The following is a 22,907-nucleotide window of genomic DNA, read 5'->3' as shown; positions in this document are numbered from 1 at the left end:
TCCATGGGTATTGGAAAATAACCTTTGAAACTAGCTCTGAAACAAATGCCTAGTGGAAAATGTATCTAGGAATTGAGCTTGGCCCATTAGTAATTTTAAACCCTAGCTCATAATGCAGGTGTAGCACTACACCAAAAATTGAAAATTACAACACATACTTTAGGGCAGTTTTGTAAAACTGTCGCCGCTTAAATAAATTCACCTAAGCATATATAATTTGGGGCAGTTAAATTCAAACCGACGCCGCTTAAATAAAAAAAAAATGCCCCTTATTAATTTATTCACCTTTCTCGGACCCTTCACCGCTCTCATCTTCCTCCCGCGCCCCCCCCCCCCCCCCCCCCAATTTTTTCAGAATTCATTCAAGGGTTTCGGAGGTGCGTTCTCTCTCGCTCTATCTCTCTCTCTCTCTCACTCTCAATGTCAACATTTTCTCATGTTCTTCGTTGTCGGTCAGACATTGCTATTGTGAAGTTGTCATACACTCTTCGGGAAGCTTCGTTGCTCCACACTGCAGTAAACAAGGTTTCTACTTTTAGGTACTGTTTCAATCTTTAATTTGTTGCTTCGTGTGTTTAGTAGTCAATTTGTTCCATTCCATAGTCAATTTGTTGCTTCTTTATATATTTTGATTCCTGTTGCTGCAAATTATTTAGTAGATGTTGGGTTTTTCTTTTTTTTTTTTTTTCTTAAATGTTCATTAACTATAATAAAAAAAAATGCTTGTTGACTAAACTAGTTTTATTTTCTCTATAGTTCCTTTTCTTTGTCTCTGTTTTTCCCTGTTGTTTTGCCTTTATTGAGTATATTTTGTCCTTTAAGTAAATGGAGGGGTGGTCAGCCTTCCTTCATGTATGTTTGATTTCATTTCTCTACCTCCCTTTTTTGTATCTAGGCTTTTGACTAAAATCAACGTATGTGGTTGTTGCTGACAGCAAGTCATGTACAAAATTTATTTACTTATTTTTGGTTTCTCATTTCTTTCTTTTTTTTTCTCTCAAGGATAAGTCCCAATTTGCTTATTATTAGCTTATTTAATAGTTTGGCCGACTATCTCATATAAGTTGGACCATTTAAAAAGTAACATGTTTGGAACATTTGACAATTATTTTGATGTCTTTTCAACCTTTTAGATTGTAAAAGAAATAGTGGGTTTTTAGTTAGTTATACCTCCTATATGTCTCAATTGTTTTTCTTTGGCAACTGTTATTCTGTCACTGTTTTACCCCACCCAAACACATTGTGAAAGTACTATACCGAGGCTAAGGATAGGGATATGAATGAGCTAAGGATAGGGATATGAATGAGCTCCTGAGAGTGAAGTACTAGCTAGCTAACGATAGATATATAACATGAGAAGGGAAAATATGGTAATTGAGAATCTCTCCAATGGTGAGAGGATTAAGTATTTGATCTCTGCTAGTGCAACAACTTCTGCTACTCTAATAGCTTCCTTCATTTTTCTAGAAGCAGCCAATCTGATTTCAGCAGTTCTAATGGTAGCTTTTGTATATTCAATCTTAGAAGAATCATCCATATACCACCTTTAATTTTAGCATTCTTGGCCACTTGCAGTTTTTGTCTTGTCTGGTTTATAACAATAAATAAATAAATTATTTTGAAAACATATAACAAAACTATGGTGATTATGATTATGTCAATTTGATTTATATATTTATCCTTGTGTATATGTGTTAGTCTCACGTCTAATATATATATATAATAACCAAAGTTAATATAAGACCAAAACTTTTGAAAGGTTCCTGCACATGTATTCGACGTGATTGTTTCCTATATATATATCACGTTTGATCTCCTATATATCACGTCACGTCTAATATATATATATATATATATATATATATATTAATTATAGACGTGAGATTAATACATGTATATGGAACTTTTGAAATAATTTAAGATTCTAATTTTTAGGTATGTATGTTGTATTTATTAACTCTCCCGGATATTGAATTTCTAGAGTTTATTTGATCTGATTTAAAATCTTACAATTATTTATTGACAAAAAAAAGATTAATTATTTTACTATGGTTTTTTTATTTAATTTAAAGATAAAATCCATTAGAATTATTTAGCTAAAGTTTGGAGTTAATTTACAAAGTTTTGTGATTGTATATATTAATTTTCAAAGTTGCCTCTTTCTTGTCTTATGTTCAATTTTATCACAACTTAAGTTTATGAATTTATTAATTAATGTCTTATGTTTAAATTTAGAATAAAAAATTGAAGTAATGGATAAGTCATGGATTATGAAGTCGCGAAATACAGCTGAGTACGAGCAAGGCGTTAGGGGGTTTATTGATTTTGCCTTTGAGCATAGTTCAGTAAATGGAAAAATAATATGCCCTTGTAAATGATGTGGATTTAAAAAAAAGCAAACTAGGGATGTGGTGTATGATCACTTAATTTGTACACCATTTCCAAATGGATACACTAGTTGCACCCATCACGGGGAGATAAGAATGGCAGAAACTAGTAATACTCCCAATGTTGTTCAAGATGCCACTGATGTTGAAGATCCTATTCGAAACATGATTAATGATGCTTTTGGAGTTGATAGGAATCGTGGAAACGAAGTACCTATTGCATCAAATGTAGAGAGTGATAGAGATGAAGTAGTGACACCAAATACAACTGAAGAAAGGCATGAAGTTAATGAGTTTTATGAATTAGCAAGAGATGGAGAGCAAACCTTGTACGAAGGGTGTACAAAATATTCAAGATTGTCTTTCACTACTAGAAAAATTAAAATTAGAGAGGGAAAAAATCCGTCACTAATCTTCATAAAATCCGTCACAAATAAGTTAGTGACGGAATTTGTGACGGAAATGATTCCGTCACAAAATTTGGCGTCACAAAATATTTAGTGACGGATTATTTTCTCCGTCACAATTAGTGATGGAATTAAGGCGTCACAAACAATATAATTTCCGTCACTAATTTGTAACAATAAATGTTTAGAAATTAATAAAAATCCGTCGCAATTTGTGAGGGATTAAATCCCTCGCTATTTGAGAGGGACTGAGAGCTATGTGAGTCCGTCACAAATTGTGATGACGCATAATCCCTCGCTATTTGAGAGGGATTGAGACGTATGTGAGTCCGTCACAAATTGTGATGAAAGAATCCCTCGCTATTTGAGAGGGATTGATAGTCCGTCACAAATGCTATTTGAGAGGGATTGGACTCCTTCACAAAATCCGTCACAATTTGCGAGGGATAAAATCCGTCACTAACTGGGCCTATATGTAATTGATTACCAGACATGAATTACTTATTAAAAGGTTTTCTGGTAATTGATTACCTTTTCTTGTAATCGATTACCAGACAATGAATTACTTCTTAAAACGTTCTCTGGTAATCGATTACCCATTTCTTGTAATCGATTACTAGACAATGAATTACTTATTAAAAGGTTTTCTGGTAATCGATTACCAGAAAACTTTATAAAATTAACGAGCCATCGAGTTTAAAATTTAAATTCTTCTTTGTATCTAAGTAAAACTTTATAAAATTTAAGATCATCAAATTAGTACAACTCAAGCACAAGTGTAAGTTAGCAAGATGTTACATCTAAATTAATTATTAAAAAGATTAAAAATATTTTGTAAAATTTATTGTAGCAATTACATTCAATTATGCCAGGAAAGAAGAGACACTATGTGTTTGAGTGTTTGTCTATTTTTAAAATAAATTAAAATTAAAATAATAAACTCATTTGGTTTTTTCTTTTGTATCTTCGTCTGAATCCTCTGTTGCAGTAGTGCCAGTAATGTTATCTTCCCAAAAGATTCCTTTGCGTCTCTGAAAAAGTCTTTCACTTTATCAAGAACGGTTTTTAGTTGATCTTCTGTTGGGAGCTTGAATTCAGAAAAACATAATATATTAGTGGGAGAGTATCCAAAATTATTTAATTAATTAGAAAGTATACATAATGTGGACTATTATCAATAAATCCTAACTCATATATATATATATATATATATATATATATATATATATATATATATATATATTCAATGGAAAAGCATTATGATACATTTACGCACCACTTAAGAGGAAGGCCCTTGTATTCAAACCAAATGGTGTCAACTCCAGGGGGAAGCGCGATGCTGAAGTGAGGCTTCAAAAGCGAAATCAACAAAGGCAAGTAGCCTATCCTGGAAAGAAACAAAATAAAAGAATTACAAAGTATCAGATTTAATATCAAGTAATTAGCAACTGTACCATTTAAAACAGAGCCCCAAAGCTCCACCTGATCAGGATGCGACATGTTCATGACATTCTTGCAATTACCATTTATTACATATGCAGCCTGCAGCAGTAAAATCAAAATTCATTTAAGAATGGTTAACTTAAGATCAAGGCTTTAAATAGTGCACTATAGAAAGTCTATCGGTGCAGAACAGCCCCTGCCCACTACAGGGTATGCCATAGTGGCGTTGTGTTGATTCTAACAAAGTCTCTTTGCCTCTCATGCAATGCAAGTAGATGTGTTTATTAATCTATTAACAATACCATTTACAGTCATTGGTAGAAAAAAGTTATCTCTTGAATTAGTACTGTCATTAAATGTAACCACTATATAATCCATTCAATTTAAAGGATTTTTTTAGAATAAAATTAAATTTATGACATTATTCATGTAATACCTTAACTACTTTTATTGGTCTTGATTAATTAGTCATTTGTTTCTTAAATAAAGGATTAGAGGGAGTACTATACTAATTTATGAGAAGCAGAGTTACATTCAAAATTGTTTAGATGTCAAAGAATCCAATAACAATTTGTATTAATAGGGATTAGGATATGCTTGTTTATAAATTTTTTAAGAATTAGGTAGTTAGACACATGCAGACTTTGGCAGGGAGTCATCATTTTAGACAAGCAAGAAAGTTTTTCGGAGAATCATTTGGTCTAGTGGCATACTAATTACCATCGAAGTAATATCATTATTCGAGAGAGATGTACAAAAAGTATATAGAAAAGTGGAACAAAACCTAGTCCACAAAGGAAAAAACTTGTATGCAATTCCATAGTAGTAAATAATATCAGAATTCAGAATTATTCCAAGATCTGGAGACTATAAATCATCATAGATTCCATAGAGAACTCCTTATTTGAAAGCAGTAATAGGTTCTTCCTTGGGTAGTTCACAAAGGAAAAAACTTGTATCATAACAAAACAATGTATCATAACAAAATTACTTTTAGGTGAACATTCTCAAAATAAAATATTATTTGCACCTAAAAGTTTAGCTTGGGGTTCAGAGCAAAGAAAGTGAGCTCAAATCGAACCTAAAAGTTTACATAGTAAAGTGTTAACATAAAATAAATGACATAATTAGTGTTGTGAGACTAATAGTAAGACATGCCTGATCGTTTCCTTTCCCTGTACACCCATGAGAGACAGCATCAGCTCCAACTTCTTTGGCAACATCAACCATCGCCTATCAATCAGTAGATATCAATCAATCTATGTTTATAAAATGGGGAAATAAAGATAACTAGATAAGTATATTCCACTATCATTGTCATTATAATTCTTCTTCAATATAAAAAGAGGGAATACTGCACTAAGAGCTAACAGAAGAAATGGCCTTACCAAGGAAGATAAATATATTAAACTTTGAGCAAAAGTACCTTTGCAATTACAGGGCGGGCCATTGAGGTCCCAAGCAAATACTTCCTCTCATAAACTGCACCAACACGCAGGCAAAGAAATGTATAATCTCTAACAAATTCTTCTCTCAAGTCCTTTACCACTAACTAACAGGCCCCACTGGCTTTTGCTTTCACTTCTAAACCTTCCAATTCTTTTATACCCTATTAAATTTAGTGTTGTTAAGATGATGCGGCATTGTAACAAAAATTGCATAAAGTAATTCCCCTCGTCAGAAGCTTATAACCTTAAAACACATTTTCCAACACAATTTACACAAAAATCTCAATTACAGAAAATGAATTTAAAATTCAGAACATACTTGGCCAACATCAGTAGTGAAGCAAACAACTTCACAACCATAATTCTCTGTAATGCAAAAATCATCAATAAAATATTATAATAAGAACACAAATATACAATAACAGGTAAAAGTGACAAGGGTATCCATTGCTCAATATCCCAGTTCACATCCCAAATTCTTAAAAATAAGGATCACCAATTATAGTTTCCATGCTTTATTACAAAACTACATCATTTTTTAGTTTAAACCCAATCATATCATCTACAAAATCTCAAAATGGTATCTGATCTCAATTTACAAATTCTAATAAATATTTAAACATTATTTTCTAAAGAGAAATCAATAATTCAAAAAAAAAAAAAATAACTCATCTCTAAGTCCCTGAGATTTGTCATTCAGATTTCAGAATATATGCGAAGAGAAGGAAATATCCAATATTGCAAACTTGCAATGGATGTTTGATAAAAAAAAATGGGGTAAAAAGGGGGAAACATCTATACCTTAGCCATGGAACAATGACTGATGTGTCTAAGCCACCACTAAGCCAACACCACCTTATTCAATTTTCCACGTAGGCCACCAGCCCTTGTGGTTTCAGAAACTACCTCTGTATCACTGCGGGCAGCTGCTCTAATAACTGCACATCAAGAGATTTTTAATATCATTACAAACACTAAACTTAAGTAGCAAATACCTCCAAACCAATATATCAAGCAGTGAACACAAGGTGCCTCAAATAGTGAAAACTTTCTTGACTAAAGACAGGTAATAATCCTGAATTTGATTTAGAGAAGATAGACAATAGGGCTTCCATAAGAGTTATGGTATATGAGCTGATTTTAAATTACGGATTCAACCCCACTAAAGGTGATGAATCAAGTTCTTTGATAGAGATTAATTATTAGTGAAGTAAGTGGATCCTACTCACCAATAACATGCATATTAAAAAAATGACCTAAATGAAGTAAATTTCGAAACCTAAAAAATGTGCTAGTCCCTGCGCTTCATATGGGTCAGAGAAGCTGCCCATTCCAACACAAAAGAAATACCATGGGAGGAGGTCCAGTCTCATCAGGCTCCTTCCAGAGGTCGGGTTCGGGTTGCCTGGAAATCTGACAGAGGTTGTGCAGGACGCAACAAGCGACGATGGTCTGAGGCCCGTGATGAACCCCGGTGTTCAAATCCTGAAGAATCTTCCACCGGCTCTTTAGAAGAGCAATGGCTTCCACCACCACCGACCTTCCCTTTATGAGCATGTCGTTGAAGAGGTTCTGGGCAGGGGTGCCCATGTCGCTCGGGGAGAACAGGGTCAGTAGGAAGGGAAGGAGGGGGAAGCACTAGTCTCCCACCACGTAAGGCCGGATGTGGTGCCCGCGGAAGGTTATGAGCTTATCCCAGGGGCGCGCGAGACTTTTTAGGGTTTCAGCTTCAGGGCCGCGCGCGAGGGAAATTATTTTTGTATTTATTTTCAGATTTTTTTGAAAACACTTTTTTAAACAAATTCTACATTAATTTATTAACTATAGTCATTTTTTATCTAAGTTATTTAATTTCAGTTTTTACAATAATTTTTTATTTATGAATTATTGTAAAAAATATTATAATAAATAATTTTAATTATATTTTATCACGTTTTAATCAAGTGAGTGAATGATAATGAATTAACTAAAATTTTAAAATATATTTTAATTAAAAATATTTTTTTAGTAAATACGGTAACTAAAAAGTATTATAATAAATAATTAAATTAAAAAAGAATAAATTTTATAATGATTATTTTTTTAATGATGTTAAAGTAAATATTCTAATTATTTTATAATAAATTAAAATGAAAATATAATAAAATATGTTAACTAATATTTTAAATAAATATATTAAAATATTATAATCAAAAGAAATTCAATATTAAATCAAAATATTATATAAATCATAACTAAAATTATAATAAATATTTTGATATTAAATTTATTATATATTAAAATTAATTACATATTTGTATCAAAGAAATTGCTCTAGATTTTAGATTTTATTTATTATGTTTTATAATAAATAAAATCCAATATTAATTACATATTTGTATACTTTATCTTTTAATCAATAATGTTATTGAGTTTTGCTTATATATATATATATATATATATATATATATATATATATATATATATATATATATATATATATTGGACAAGATAAGAAGATAAGGAAAATAATCCTTATCATGTGTGTTTGGATGAAAAATATTACAAATTTAAATAATTTTAAATTCTTACTATTTGAATTATTTGATGCTATGAAATTAGAAAGATATTTTTCAATAAACAACTAAATTAGTTAATTATTATTTATTTTATATTTGTGGACATTATCTTCTTATGGTTATTTTAATGAGTTTTATAGAATGTTTTAAAGGTTTTTAATAATTATTAGTATTTTAATAATGAATATTTATGAAAATTAATTTTTGTAATATTTTGATTTTTAAGTAGCCAGAACGGGCCGTTCTCAAACTGGAACGGGCCGTTCTAGACTACTAAAATAGCCTATTAAAACTAAAGCGGAACAGACCGTTCTAACACATAAATTTATGATCAATACGCAAATACAGAACGGCCCGTTCCCATAGTGGAACGGGCCGTTTTAAACTACTAAAATAGTCATATGTTTATTGTATGGATTAGAGTGCTCTGTGAGTTCTTATGAGAACCATGAGAGAAACAAACAAACTATACAAGTTTATACTTTGTTTTTTGATTATTCTGTTGTATTCCTTGTTGCATGAGATGTATGAATATCTATTTAATTCCACAAATAGATGAGTTTTGATTTGAATTAAACTTGTTTGATATTTCAATTATGAAAAAAATTAGGTTATTCAATTTTTATTATTTGTGTTATGGTATGTGGGGTAGAGGGTGTCACACAAATGATATATAATTATTATTAATAAATAAATAAAATATATATATTATTATTATTATAATATTATTGATAAATTAATATCAATAATATTATTAGTATATTTATAGATAAACTAATAATTTGATAAATATAACTTATTATATATTAATATACTTTTACAAAAATATAAATATATTAATTATAAATATACATATCTTATCTACTATATTTATATTTTTGTAAAAGTATATTAATATATACTAAGTTATATTTATCAAATTATCAATTTATCTATAAATATACTAATAATATTTATTTATTTATTTCTTAAGAATTGAGAGGGTTATAATATTATCCATTATTTTGGAGACAAAAATCAGTTACAAGATGACGTAATATATTTTCCCTTTATCTATATTACTATATAGATAATCAAACAACTATATATTTAATTATTTTTCTTCCATTCATTTTCTCAGTCTCTCTGTCTCTCTCTCTCTATATATATAGAGACAAACTGGTTATACTAACACTGATACCAGGTGTAACTTTTATATATTAAATATTACACACCGCTTGATAATTAATTATATTATGAATAATAATATATATATTTAATTAATCTTTATTTATATACTTACCTTTATAATTAACAATCTACTTATTTCTAATTTTTATATATAGATTCATTGAATTTTTAAATATAATACTCATATATTTATACTCATTACCTATATTTTACTGATTTACTACTTAAATATAAAATTCACAATATTAGGATACTTGAAAACACAAGATCGAGTAATACATGTCATATTAATAACTTTCATGCAAAATAAAATATTTCCATTTTTTAGGTTGTGCTTATTTCTTTCATAAATCTAAATTAGATTATTTTATAAGTTTGCTTTTAAGCATAAAATTAAGAAATTAAAGGATATTATTTTATTAACAAAAAATAAGAAATTTTTAATTTTTAACTAAAAATTTAAATTTTAAAATTAAAAATTATGAAATTAGAAAGATATTTTTCAATCCGGCCCACCTTGAAAACGGGCCGGGCCGGGCCAAAAAAATAAAAAAAATTTATGATGGGTAAAAAATTGTAACCCGACCCACTTTTGACCCGGCCCACCCGGGTTGAACCCATGGTGGGCCGGGCGGCCCACCTGACCCACTTACCAACCCATCCCCTAAACCCACTAACAACTCACTTAACTATTTATTATTATATATGCATTATTTTAATAAGATATAATTTTTTTATAGATAAAGATAAAATCAATGTTAAATAATATGAAATTACTATAAATTTATCTATCCAAACCTCTAATAAAATTTAATATTGATGAATAATCACTTTCATGAAAGATTTTTTATTTTTTTTGTTTTAATTTTTTAAAGTTGCACACTTATTAATTTAATTTTAATGTTGTACCCATGATACTTAGTTTAATAATTTTTACTTTAGATTCAATATTATTTTATATTGAAATTTATTTTAAATTATATTTTTTTTAAATAAATAAGGTGGGTTGGTGGGCGGCCCGTTTAGCTCACCAACCCGTGGTGGGCCGGGCCGGGCTAGAAAATTTTAGATAATAAACTTGGTGGGCCGGGTCGGGTTGGCCCACTTAAAAAGTGGGTTGAGGTGGGCAGGGCCAAACGGCCCGGGCTGGCCCATTTTGACAGCTCTTGTTCAGGTATATAAAATTAGAAAGATATTTTTCAATAAATAACTAAATTAGTTAATTATTATTTATTTTATATTTATGGACAGTATCTTCTTATAGGAGCTACTGAGATGTATCGGGACCTTAGGAGGATGTATCAGAGTGGTGCAGCGGAAGCATGGTGGCCTAAGGTGAAGAGAGAAGTAGAGAAATTGTATGCTCGTGTTTAGTATGCAAGAAGTCTTTTGGAATTTTGTAGCACTTAGACGTCCCATTTTGGAACTGTAATGGTGAGTGGATAGACCTTAATTGTAGGTTTGTCTGAGATACTTAAGAGATCGATTCTATTTGTGTTTTAGTGGATAGACTCGCCAAGTTTACTTGTTTTACCTTTAGATATCCTTTGGTGAAATTGATAGAGTTGTACATCAATAAGGTAGTGAGGTTGCATAAGGATTAGAAAGTAAGAAGAGAGAAGTCTACCATTACAAAAATTTCGGGGACGAAATTTCTTAAAGGAGGGGAGTATTGTAACACCCCAATTTTCAAAAAGGTTATTATTATTATTATTATTATTAGATGGTATTTGGTCATAATTATTTTAATAATTATAGAGGAATATTATTTTGTACGTTTTAAATAATTATTATTTTGGACAATTATTTTGTACGTATTAAATAAGTATTTTTATTAGCATTTTTAAATAAATATTTATATGTTTTAAGAGAAGGTTGATTTTATACGATATTTTGTTATTGAAATTATATTATTATATTTAGGGTCAGAAATATATTATTATTGTAGAGAAAAAATATTTTATAATATACATGTATTTATTTTATTTAATTATTTTGAGGAAAATTAGAAGTGGATTAGAAGAGAAGGAAAATGGGTTGGGTTGACCCAGTCCAATGGATTAATTTTAAGAAAGGAGTCAGGTGGTGTTAACCCTATCTGCCTCATTTGCGTTCTGAAGGGTTAGGAAAAAAAAGAGAGGAGAAACAAAGAGCTCTAAGGAAGAGTACTCAGGAACGATCTTAGATCACACCAAGACCATTCATCTTCTGCTCATCCAGGTACGAGGGAGATGAGTTTCTTCATATGTGAATATAGGGGTGTTCGGGTAGTGAGGGCAATCCCTAAGTCCCTCAAGGAACTCTATTTAAAATTCTGAACGATTATCTGTGCAATCGATGTTCTAAATTCTTAATTCATTTGGAATAACTTATTTCTTGAATTGTCTTTGAATTCCATTGGGGCTTTCTTGTTAATTCTTTATCCTTAAATTTGATGACTTGAATTTTATGTGTTAAGAAGAGTTTAGATTTTTTTTTGTAAAACTAATGGAAACCAATTTTTGAGGCTTGAGATGTGTATGGATTGATTTGGAACGTATGAAGAATATAAATGGAGTTAAACTGAACCAACGGGGTGTAGAAGTAGTGAAAATTGGTAAAAACCTTGTTGAAACTCGTAAAACGCAGGTTTAATTTCACAGAGGGGAGTCTGGGCAGAGATTTGGGCGCTCAGCGCCAGTTTTGGGCGTCGGGCGTCGGGACCCCAACATACGTTTGTAATTTTGCGATATCTTTCTGTGTAGTTATCCAAATCGAGTGCCGTTTGTTTTGTTAGAAACGAGACATCTGGGGCTACCATTTAGACACAAGAATCGTGTAAAAATATTAATATTTGATCAAGTTATGTGAGTTGCAATTTGAGCCTTCCAATCTGTGTGCGAACCACAACATCAATTTTTGTGAGCCCTGAATGGTAACCTAAACGACTTTATTAGGATTTGTGTTCTTCATGAAAGTTGTAGATATTGATGTTATGATTCTAATGGAGTTGGGATCACTTAGAAAGGATATGTATATCTCGAGTTATGGTTAAATTATTAACTGAATGTCATAGATATTGTGATGTGTGTGAAGAATTATGTGAAATTTGTGGTCTATGATGTTGATAACTTAATGATAGGTACCTAGCATGTGAGAATGATATTGCATGGATTGTTATTGACATGTGATGATGTTATATAATGGAGATGCATTAATTATGAGTTACGTGGGATGCATGAGTTGCATGAGACTTATGAGTTGCGTGTGGTGCTTGAGAAGCCAGACGTGGCTATATTGCATTGGACCCTGGGCCCAGAGAGGGGTTGAGACAGGGGGGACCATGACGGGAGGCATTCCATGCGTGGGCCGTTGGGTGTTTAACTGCGCAACTCACTGGCCACAGAGGGTTTAACGGTGGGTGGATTGCCTTTGCACGGGCCGCTGGGTGTTTAACCGTGCAACATACCGGCCCTGGGAGGGTGTGAGAACGGTATGCCCGCATTGGCAACAACTAAGGGAATTGACGAGGTACGCCCATTGTGCGAAGTGCCAAGTTGAGACTCTTAGGAGAGGAGATGTGTATGAGCATATAGTGAACATGTGTATGAAAGCTTGTATGATTGAAAAAAAATGATGTTTGGTAATTATATGAGATGTATTTGTTGTTTATAGTTAATGATGATATTTTGGTGCACGGTGTGGGGTGGGAATTGGGTAGCTCTATGTTCATATATGATGTTATCTATCTCTCACCGTCCTGTTTTTATGTGGTTTTCTTTTAGGTGAAGATGAAGGCACTCATAGTGTTGAGTTCTAAATGGAAAGGGTTCTACTCTGATAGAATGTGACATTGGGGCATGAATTTAGGATGCTTTAGTTATGAATTGTTATTTGTCATTTGAGGAGACTTATTTTTAGGAGTTTTATATTCACCTTATATTTGTAAATTCTGGATCCCTTTCATTTTTCTTTAGAGACCTTGATAATTTTCTTTTAAGAGTAAAACTTTATTATTATTATTATTATTATTTATATTTATTTCAAGACTTGTGAACCTATGAGTTTTTATTAAAATATGTGGACCCTTCTTGATGTTATATTTATTGAATTATTCTTATTGTTGTTACTTATCTATTATGGGGTAGAAGGGTGTCACAGACGACGCCCCTACTCCTACGAATCCCATTCCGTACGCTGGACGTGCTCTCGCTCTGTTCTCTACAGACGAACAACGAGATAAGTACTACCAGTTATTTTCTGAGAGAAATATTGTTGATCCCAAATATATCAGTATTGATTTTTTTGAGGATGAATCTTTTAAGTGTTATACGATTTTTAAGAATTCTGGGTTAGTAGATTTTATGGCTATGAAAAACCCTGTTTATCCAGAATTAGTTAGGGTCTTTTACAACAATTTGGAAATTAGGAATGGAGTTCTTTACAGTGAGGTTAAAAAGATTCCAATAGTGATAAATCAGTCTCTATTCCGGGATTTATCAAAATTAAAAGATCAAGGTACTCTATTTGAGGGAACGATTCCGGATACATGGAAACCAGAATATTCCCATCCCAATGCCCGAAGTATGATTTGTGTGGATAATGTTGACATGACTGGAAGATTATTGGCTGGCTCAATGAAATTTGATTATAGAATCATGCATTACATAATTGTCCGGGTACTGCTTCCACGCACGACTAACCTTGCCCAGGCTTCAGAAGAGGACTTAATTTTGATATGGGCTCTAATCACTGGCCAGGAATTTAGCTGGGCTCATCTGATTAGGAGTCGAATGAAGAAGGCCTTGCGGGTTAATGCTTCTCTTCCATACCCACATTTTGTAACTACTATTTTGGAACATTTTAAAGTTCCTTTGGAAGATGAAACCTGGGTTCCAGTTAAGAGGGTCTTTAAGATTGGAGCAAATGCAATTGCTTCCTTTGGGTACAAGAAAACACTGGACAACACCTGGGTCAGGAAGCGGGATTTTCAAGCAGTAGACACTGACGATCGAACTCCGTCACCACCTCCTCAAGATCCTTCATCAGCACTTCTCTCGGATGTTCTCAATGAAATTAGAGATCTTCGGTTCTATGTTGGTGAACGTTTTGATTCTCTTGACACTCGCATGACTCGTCTTGAGGAGGAAGTAAAATCTCTTAGACGCCCTTCCGAGTAGCTAGTTGACTCTGATTCTGTTATTTGCTATTTTAGTTTATCTTATGTTTTGGACTATTTTTTAGTCAATTTCTGGATCTTTGATTAGTATGTTTTAGATTAATTCTGCTCGCTTGACTCAGACTATTTTTCTCATAGGACATATTGTACTTTTGTTTCTGAATGGTGTTTGTTTATCTTATTCAATTTTTTTTATATATTGTCTCATTCCTTTTGATGTTGCCAAAGGGGGAGAGAAAAGGAAAGAAGGGTCCTGATCAAATATTAGATATTTTGAATTGAACAATTTAATCTGATCATTACAACTGTCTATTTAAAGTCAAATTTTTACAATATAAAAATTAACATCAAACAATGATTTATTAAGGGGGAGACTAAGGGGGAGTGATCGATATACACTGTTTTATGTTTCTTTCCATCTATAGTATATTGTCATCATCAAAAAGGGGGAGAATGTGGAAGAACGTATCTAAAGGATTTTGATGATGCCAAAGAAGTTAAAGAAAACAAGAGGTCAAGTTAAAGCAAGGTGACCAAGAAACAAAAATATCAAAATATTTTAGATAAGTCTTGTCAACCTAGCTTAATATGTAAAAAGAAATCTTTAGAAATATTGCATAAAGTTCTTGGCCATTTAAAATAAAGAATTTCAAAGAAAACCCAAATATGATTTATATTAATAAGGTTTTGAAAATAAAGGTTTTCAATATTTTAAGTTTTAATAAGGCAATTATTGTTTTTAATAGACTGGTAATCGATTACCATTACATGTAATCGATTACCAAAGGATGAATCTCATATGTTCAAAGTCACTCATTAAAACGTGCTCTGGTAATCGATTACCCATTCCATGTAATCGATTACCAGAAGATGAAAATTTCAAAATTTGAATTTAAACTACAACGTTCCAACATTTTGAAACTAAACCGTTGTAAACGATTACCATTTGCTGTAATCGATTACCAGAGCATTTGTGAAATTCTTTGAAGTAGTAGAATTTCAAATTCTCCCAAAAATGTAACAATTTGAAATTCCTCATTTTTTCCCCTTATTTCACTTATATATTTTATCTTATATCTTCATATTTTTAATTATTGAATATTCAAAAATACTTTAAAAATTATTAAATATTATCTAAATTAATTTTTAAAATTATTAAATATTTAAAAATTGGTTAACATTTTTTTTATAAAATTTTATTTAAAAATCTCAACATATAAATATCTTTTTAAAAGCAATTTTATCATGATAGAATCATATTATCATATCCAAATTAACAATTTAAAATTTAAAAAAAATTGAATTGACTTATCCAAACAAAATATTTTAACAATGATAGAAATTGAAATTAAAGTAATTCAAATATCAAGAATTTCAAATTCCTTGAATTTGTAAAATTACTCATCCAAACACACCATAAGGGAATGCAATTGTAAGAGACAATTATATGAGTAAGATGTTTATTGTATGGATTAGAGTACTCTGTGGGTTCTTAAGAGAACCTGAGATAAACAAATAAATTATGTAAGTTTATATTTTGCTTTTTGATTGTTCGGTTGTATTCCTTGTTGCGTGAGATGTATCAATATCTATTTAATTCCACAAATACATGAGTTTTGATTTGAATTAAACATGTTTGGTATTTCAATTATGAAAAAGATTATGTTATTCAATTTTTGTTATTTGTGTTATGGTATGTGGGGTAGAGGGTGTCACACAAATGATATATATTTATTATTAATAAATACATAAAGTATATATATATATATATATATTATATTTTTATAATATTATTCATAAATTAATATCAATAATATTATTAGTATATTTATACATAAACTAATAATTTGATAAATATAACTTATTATATATTAATATACTTTTACAAAAATATAAATATACATATCTTATATATTTACTATATATTTATATTTTTGTAAAAGTATATTAATATATACTAAGCTATATTTATCAAATTATCAAATTATCTATAAATATACTAAAATTATTATTGATATTAATTTATTAGCAATATTAAATTATTAATAATATATAAATTTTATTTATTTAGTAATAATAAATATATATCATTTGTTACATTAATAAAAATTATAGTATATGTTAACTTAAATAACCTATTTGTGACAGAATTTTGAGAGGGAACAATCCGTCACTAAATTTTTTCATTTTAGTGATGAAATTTGTGACGGATTTTTTAGAGACGGAGTCCATTCCGTCACAAAATCCGTCACAAACATTTTTTTTATTTAGCGATGAAATTTGTGACGGATTTTTAGAGACGAAAACTTTTCCGTCACAAAATCCGTCACAAATTTTTTTTTTTGATTCAGTGACGAAATTTGTGACGGATTTTTAGAGACAGAATATATTCCGTCACCAAATCCGTCACAAAATTCAATAAATTCTAGTCCGTCACAAAACTTAAAATTCCCTCACAAAATGCGTCACTATTAGCGATGCTATTTTTTCCGTCACAAAATTCGTCACAAATATTAATTTTTCTAGTAGTGTTTTTTGGTAAAGTTGTATCATATCAAGTGCTTGTGTGGAATGAGCGATAAGGCGATGACAATGATTTTAGAACTCCTACAAGATGCATTTGAACATGCAAAGATTCCAAGTTCATTCTATGAGGCGAAGAAAACAATCAACAAGCTCGGTTTGAACTATGAAAAGATACATGTTTGTCCAAATAATTGTATGCTTTATTGGGGAAATAGCGAAGACGAAGAAAGGGAGACATGCAAAGTTTGTAATGCTTCAAGGTGGAAATCAAGAGCAAAAACAAGTAAGTCTGGGTTATCAGATGACAATAACAATATGAAGAAAGTGCCTGCCAAAGTTCTTCGTTACTTTCCTCTAAAGCCTCGATTGCAAAGATTATTTTTGTCATCAAAGACAACTGAGGATATGAGATGGCATGCTGTCAATAGAACCAATGACGAAATGATGAGACATCCTAGAGATTCTGAAGCTTGGAAGCGATTTGACTTAACACACCCTTGGTTTGCATCAGATTCACGAAATGTACGTCTTGCATTAGCTACTGATGGTTTTAATCCCTTTGGTGTTATGAGTTCAAGTTATAGCATTTGGCCCGTTATTCTCATTCCATACAACACTCCTCCATGGGTTTGCATGAAGCAAACATCTTTTATAATTTTCAATGATAATTCCAGGTAAAAAAATGCCAGGAAATGATATAGATGTCTACTTACAACCTTTAATCAGAGAGTTTAAGGAGTTATGGTCTATAGGTGTGGATGCCTATGATTCTTTTAAAAGAGAAATGTTCAAATTACATGCAGCTTTGATGTGGACGATTAGTGATTTTCCAGGTCTAGGAACACTTTCTGGGTGGAACACTTACACCGGACTTGCTTGCCCATCTTGTAACTTTGACTCCGTTCCTTGTCGTCTTCCCTATAGCAAAAAATGGTGTTTTATGGGTCATCATCGTTTCCTTGGAAAAAGACATAGATTTAGATTAAACAGAGTTCGCTTTAATGGTGAACAAGAGTTGCGTAGTCCACCAAAAACATTATCTAGTTCTGAAATTCTTGATCAAGTTCAAAATATTAATACCACATTTGGTAGAGTACCAGAGAAACAAGGGACAGGAAAAAGAACCCGAGGTGGGCAACGTGCACAAAGTAGTACTCAACAGTGGAAAAAGAAAAGCATTTTCTTTGAACTTCCATATTGGAAGGATAATAGTTTGCGTCATAACCTTGACATGATGCATATTGAGAAGAATGTGTGCGATAATGTCATATATACTTTGCTAAATGATAGTGTAAAGACAAAAGACCATGTCAATGCAAGAAAAGGTCTTCAAGCTATGGGTATAAGACCTGAGCTTTGGCCAAATGAAAATGGAAAATATCCTTTAGCTATCTTTACATTAAGCAATAGTGGGAAAATGTCATTTTTAACAACTCTAAAGAACATTAGGGTACCAGATGGTTATTCAAGTAACATTTCTAGGTGCATTAACTTGGATAGCCTCAAGTTGAATGGAATGTTAAAAAGTCATGATTTTCATGTGTTGATGGAGCAATTGCTACCATTAGCCTTGCGAGCAACATTGCCTGATGAGGTTTCAGTAGTATTAATTGAGTTGTGCTCATTCTTTAGACAACTATGTGGTAAAGTGTTGAAAATTGAAGATTTAGAAAAGCTACAAAATCAAATTGTACTCACTTTATGCCATATGGAAATGTTATTTCCCCCTTCATTCTTCACTGTTATGATCCATTTGGTTGTTCACCTTGTTGAAGAAGCCAAACTTGGAGGTCCTGTCCATTACCGATGGATGTATCCTATAGAAAGGTAAAATAAAATGTATGCTAACATTCCTTCTTCTTTTATCAATTTGGTAATGAATTAGATTGTTCTAAATAAAATTTATTATCTTTCAATTACAGGTACTTGGGACAACTAAAATCCTATGTACGTAATAAAGCAGGACCAGAAGGCTCTATAGCAGAAGGTTACCTTATACAAGAGATTCTTACATTTTGTTCAAGGTATTTAGATAACATTGAGACAAGATGGAATCGACCTGGTCGTGTAGATGATGAGCCTAATAATACACAATCTCAATCACGAGTAGGTGAATTGTTTCCTATGGTTGGGAAACATGTTGGTGGCTCTTTATATTTCACCCTTACACCAAAAGAAAAGTTACAAGCTCATAGACATGTGTTAACAAATTGTCCTGCAGTTGATTACTATCTTCAGTAAGTAGTTGTTTCATTTGGATAAATTATTAAGTTTTCTTTTTCATACATTTAATATGATATAACTAAATAGGCAATATAGAAATATTCTACGAAGACAGCTAAGGGGTAGTTCAAGGAATGCAGCTGATGTGGATAAGAGGGTTCATAAAGACTTTGTTCGTTGGTTTGCTAATCGTGTGAGTGTTTATACACTTACAAGTTCATTGTGATTGTCTTTTAATAGAATTTTACTAACTACATATATTATGGCATTTAGATTGGCAATAATCTCGACAATCTTAGTGGACCAGATAAAGATGTTCTTATTAGTCTTGCACAAGGTCCTTTTGATCGAGCTAGGAGATTCACAACATTTAATGTTAATGGATACAAGTTTCGAACGTTAACACGAGACAATTTATTAAAAACTCAAAATAGTGGAGTTTTTGGCATGTTTGGAACAAGAAGCTACTCAAGCAATAGTGATGCCCATATGAGGTTTGGGGGGGTGCCATATTATGGAAGATTAGTAGATATCATTGAGATTTGTTATAATGGATTCAATGTACCCATGTTTAAATGTGAATGGGCTGATACCACTACGTCAAGAGGTATAAAAGAAGATAAATTAGGTTTTATCTCTATTAACTTTGCAAGACTAATACATACTGGAGAAAAAGAAGATGACGAACCATACATTAAAGCTTCTGAAGCCCAAATGGTTTATTATGTGGATGATGAAAAGGAACGAGGTTGGAGCATACCAGTTCATTTGAAGCCAAGAGACTTTTATGACATGGGTGGAGACAATGAAGAAATTATGGCATCCATTGAGGCATACCCATCACAGAACTTGGAACAAATTTTTTCTGATGATACCACACATGTACAATTAGCAAGAACGATGATAGATGATGATCCTGAAACTCCTACCATTACTGATAATTTTGATGAGGATAATCAAGATATGGTTTTATGATAATCATAAGTAAGCAATCTCTTAGTTTGTCTTGTTATTTTTAAATTTAATAGCAACAAATCGTTATGTTTATAACATGTGATTAATAATGGATTTTTCAATATTACTCTGTTTTCTACACTTATCTTGATTTGTCTATTTATGAATTATATACCTATATTGTTACATGTTTAACTTCTGATTATAATTATTAAACTTAACATTATGGTTTGTACAGGTATGCCTCGTACAAGAAGACATATTGTAACTAGGTGTCAATCCACACCAAATGAACAAAACAAATCTTCTATGGGCACTTTTCAAGGTGAAGAGGTTCATCTACCTCAAAGTGTGCCCATTGCACATGTTGGATCAAATTCTCAAGATGAGATACATGCAGTTTCAGTTACTCAATCCGAATCTAGGTTACCACACCTTGAACCTGATTTGGGTGAAGATTCATCTACAACTCAAAAAAAGTCCCCTACCTATTGGAATGTTGATGTTATTAGTATGTCTAATTTAATTTTAGTTTCTCTTTATTATTTTGTGTTGCCTAACTTATTGGGTTACTTATGTTTTGTTTACTTTTATGTTAGATGAAGAGGGTGTTGTTAGTCATACACGTTTAAGGGTGCAGGACGTGTTTGCTACACGTGATGCCACTAGGGTATGTACCAAGTGGAATGTTGAAGGTCAACCAGTAGGAGAGTCAGCTGGTTTATTAGCAGGGTTTTTAGGTGAAATTGCAAGCAACTTCAACAATTTCCCCATAATGTACGAGACTTGGAAAAAAGTTCCAAACGATTACAAGAATAATGTTTACAAAGAGACTATAAAGGTATCAATTATAACTAACTAAACATACTTGATTTCTAGTGGAATCTATTAGCTTACTAATGATAACTTTCATTATGTTGTGTTGAAGGCAAAATTTGATGTTAATGATCAAGAACATAAGAAATTTATCTTCTCCAGTTTGGGGAAGAAATGGAAGGACACTCGGAGTAGGATGTTTCATAAAAATTATAATTGGGAAATTTCTGTGGAAGAAAACTGTAGGAAGCACCCACCAGACATTGACCCAGACCATTGGAGGCTTTTTGTACAATTTAGAACAAGCTCTAAACAAATGGTAATATGCTTTCATTCCATTGATTATAAGGTTGGTTACATTTATTGACACTTAGGTGTGTTAATAATGCAGGAGATATCAGATAAAAATGCAGCAAATCGTGAAAAGTTGTTGATCCCACATACTTTAGGATCAAAGACACTAGCTAGAAAAAGGGATGAGATGGTATATATATAAACTTCATTAATTCTATTTGTTATAAAAAAAATAACAAAATAAATTGTATAATTATTTGTTGTGTGATGCAAAACCTCAGGAATCACAAAATGGACGACATTATAGTAGAGGAGATATGTATCCAATTGCTCATAAAAAAAAAAGATGGATCCTTTGTGACTGAAGATGCTAAAGAAAAATGTGTAAGTATAGTATATTATTTATAACTTCACTCATATAACTAATCTTTGAATACTTATGTATATGTTTAACATTATATGTAGGAACAATTGCATAAAGAAATTCAAGAAACTTCTTCTGAGAATGAGGCCTTCTTGAAGGTGTTTGGAAAGGAGCATCCTGGATATGTTAGAGGCATGGGACTTGGAGTTACACCAACTCAGATCATTGGATCATGCTCTTCTTTTATGAGATCTGGATCTCCTTCAGATGCAGCCACAATAGCACGATTGCAAGCTGAAATTGAAATGCTTAAGACACGAGTTGGTGAAGTTGATGTTTTAAAGGAGCAATTGGCTTTCCTTATGCAAACTATTAAAGGAAATCAGGTATTGAGATAAGTCTTTATAAAACAATAACTTAATTATACAATTAGTTGTTATACTCTAACTTGTGTGTTTTATTTTTCTAATTTTAGGTGGTGGACTTGGAATCACCAAGAGATTTGAGGCGATCTTCCCAATCTAGTCATGTGCCTGAAGACAATGGAGGATCATCCCATGGGACTATTTAGATATTTGTTCAAGTTTTAGTTTGTTAGAAGTTTGCTGAACTTAAGGACCACCTTTATGTTTCTTGATGTTTATGTATCTTGTTAAAACTTAAGGATCATTTTAATGTTTGAATGACACATATCTTATGCAATTATTATAGATTTCAAATCTTAGTTAATGAATGACATTTTCATCTCATTTATCTTATTTGTATCAATTTACTTTTATATTTATGTTTTTTAGACGAAAAAATAATGAATAAACAGGTTAAATTGTTACAATTAACAAAAATGTTGCTTAAAAATGGTTGACATGTATTTGGCATTTTGTGACGGTTTTACAACTGCTTCAATATTATTGTTAAACACTGTTACATTTTGCGGCGGTTTTGACATTGTCGCTAATTATTTCAAAATTATATTTTGCGACGGTTACAAAACTGCCGCAATTTTATCAGTATATTTGTTTAGGGATTTTACGACAGTTTTGAAAACCGCCACTAACTTTTACCAGATCCTTTTTTTATTTAGCGGCGGTTTTAAAACTGCCGCAATTTTAATAACATATTTTGCGGCTGTTTATACGACGGTTCTGAAAACCGCCGCAAA

The 22,907-nt window shown here is 31.5% G+C and overlaps 1 protein-coding gene and 1 long non-coding RNA gene across 5 annotated transcripts; one reads left to right on the top strand and one right to left on the bottom strand.

Moving 5' to 3' along the window:
* The first annotated feature begins 30 nt into the window (after positions 1–30).
* On the top strand, positions 31–22,525 carry LOC109794234 (uncharacterized). Of its 4 annotated transcripts, XM_083062056.1 has the most exons (10): positions 31–377; positions 458–539; positions 13,178–20,304; positions 20,513–20,785; positions 20,874–21,115; positions 21,203–21,409; positions 21,482–21,574; positions 21,666–21,768; positions 21,850–22,134; positions 22,224–22,525. In XM_083062056.1, the coding sequence occupies exons 3-8, from the start codon at positions 20,292–20,294 to the stop codon at positions 21,747–21,749; spliced, it is 912 nt and encodes a 303-aa protein (XP_082918182.1). In that variant the 5' UTR covers positions 31–377; positions 458–539; positions 13,178–20,291; the 3' UTR covers positions 21,750–21,768; positions 21,850–22,134; positions 22,224–22,525. The 4 variants fall into 4 exon arrangements, with proteins under 4 accessions (XP_082918182.1, XP_082918174.1, XP_082918179.1 ...); XM_083062048.1 differs by lacking the exons at positions 20,874–21,115; positions 21,203–21,409; positions 21,482–21,574; ... (1 more) ...; positions 21,850–22,134; positions 22,224–22,525 and adding an exon at positions 10,678–10,847 and having other exon boundaries at positions 13,178–20,646; XM_083062053.1 differs by lacking the exons at positions 20,874–21,115; positions 21,203–21,409; positions 21,482–21,574; ... (1 more) ...; positions 21,850–22,134; positions 22,224–22,525 and adding an exon at positions 10,665–10,847 and having other exon boundaries at positions 13,178–20,646.
* Positions 5,272–5,989, bottom strand: LOC145950653 (uncharacterized). The gene is made up of 3 exons (XR_014428468.1): positions 5,664–5,989; positions 5,396–5,470; positions 5,272–5,318 (listed from the first exon to the last, which is right to left on the bottom strand). It is a non-coding gene; the product is annotated as an uncharacterized LOC145950653 (long non-coding RNA).
* Positions 22,526–22,907: the final 382 nt, after the last annotated feature.

Source organism: Cajanus cajan, chromosome 1 (assembly GCF_000230855.2).
Source record: "Cajanus cajan strain Asha chromosome 1, NIPB_CcT2T_4, whole genome shotgun sequence".
NCBI lineage: Eukaryota > Viridiplantae > Streptophyta > Magnoliopsida > Fabales > Fabaceae > Cajanus > Cajanus cajan.
Note: the sequence above shows the minus strand (reverse complement) of the source record. Positions and strands in the feature narration are given on the sequence as shown.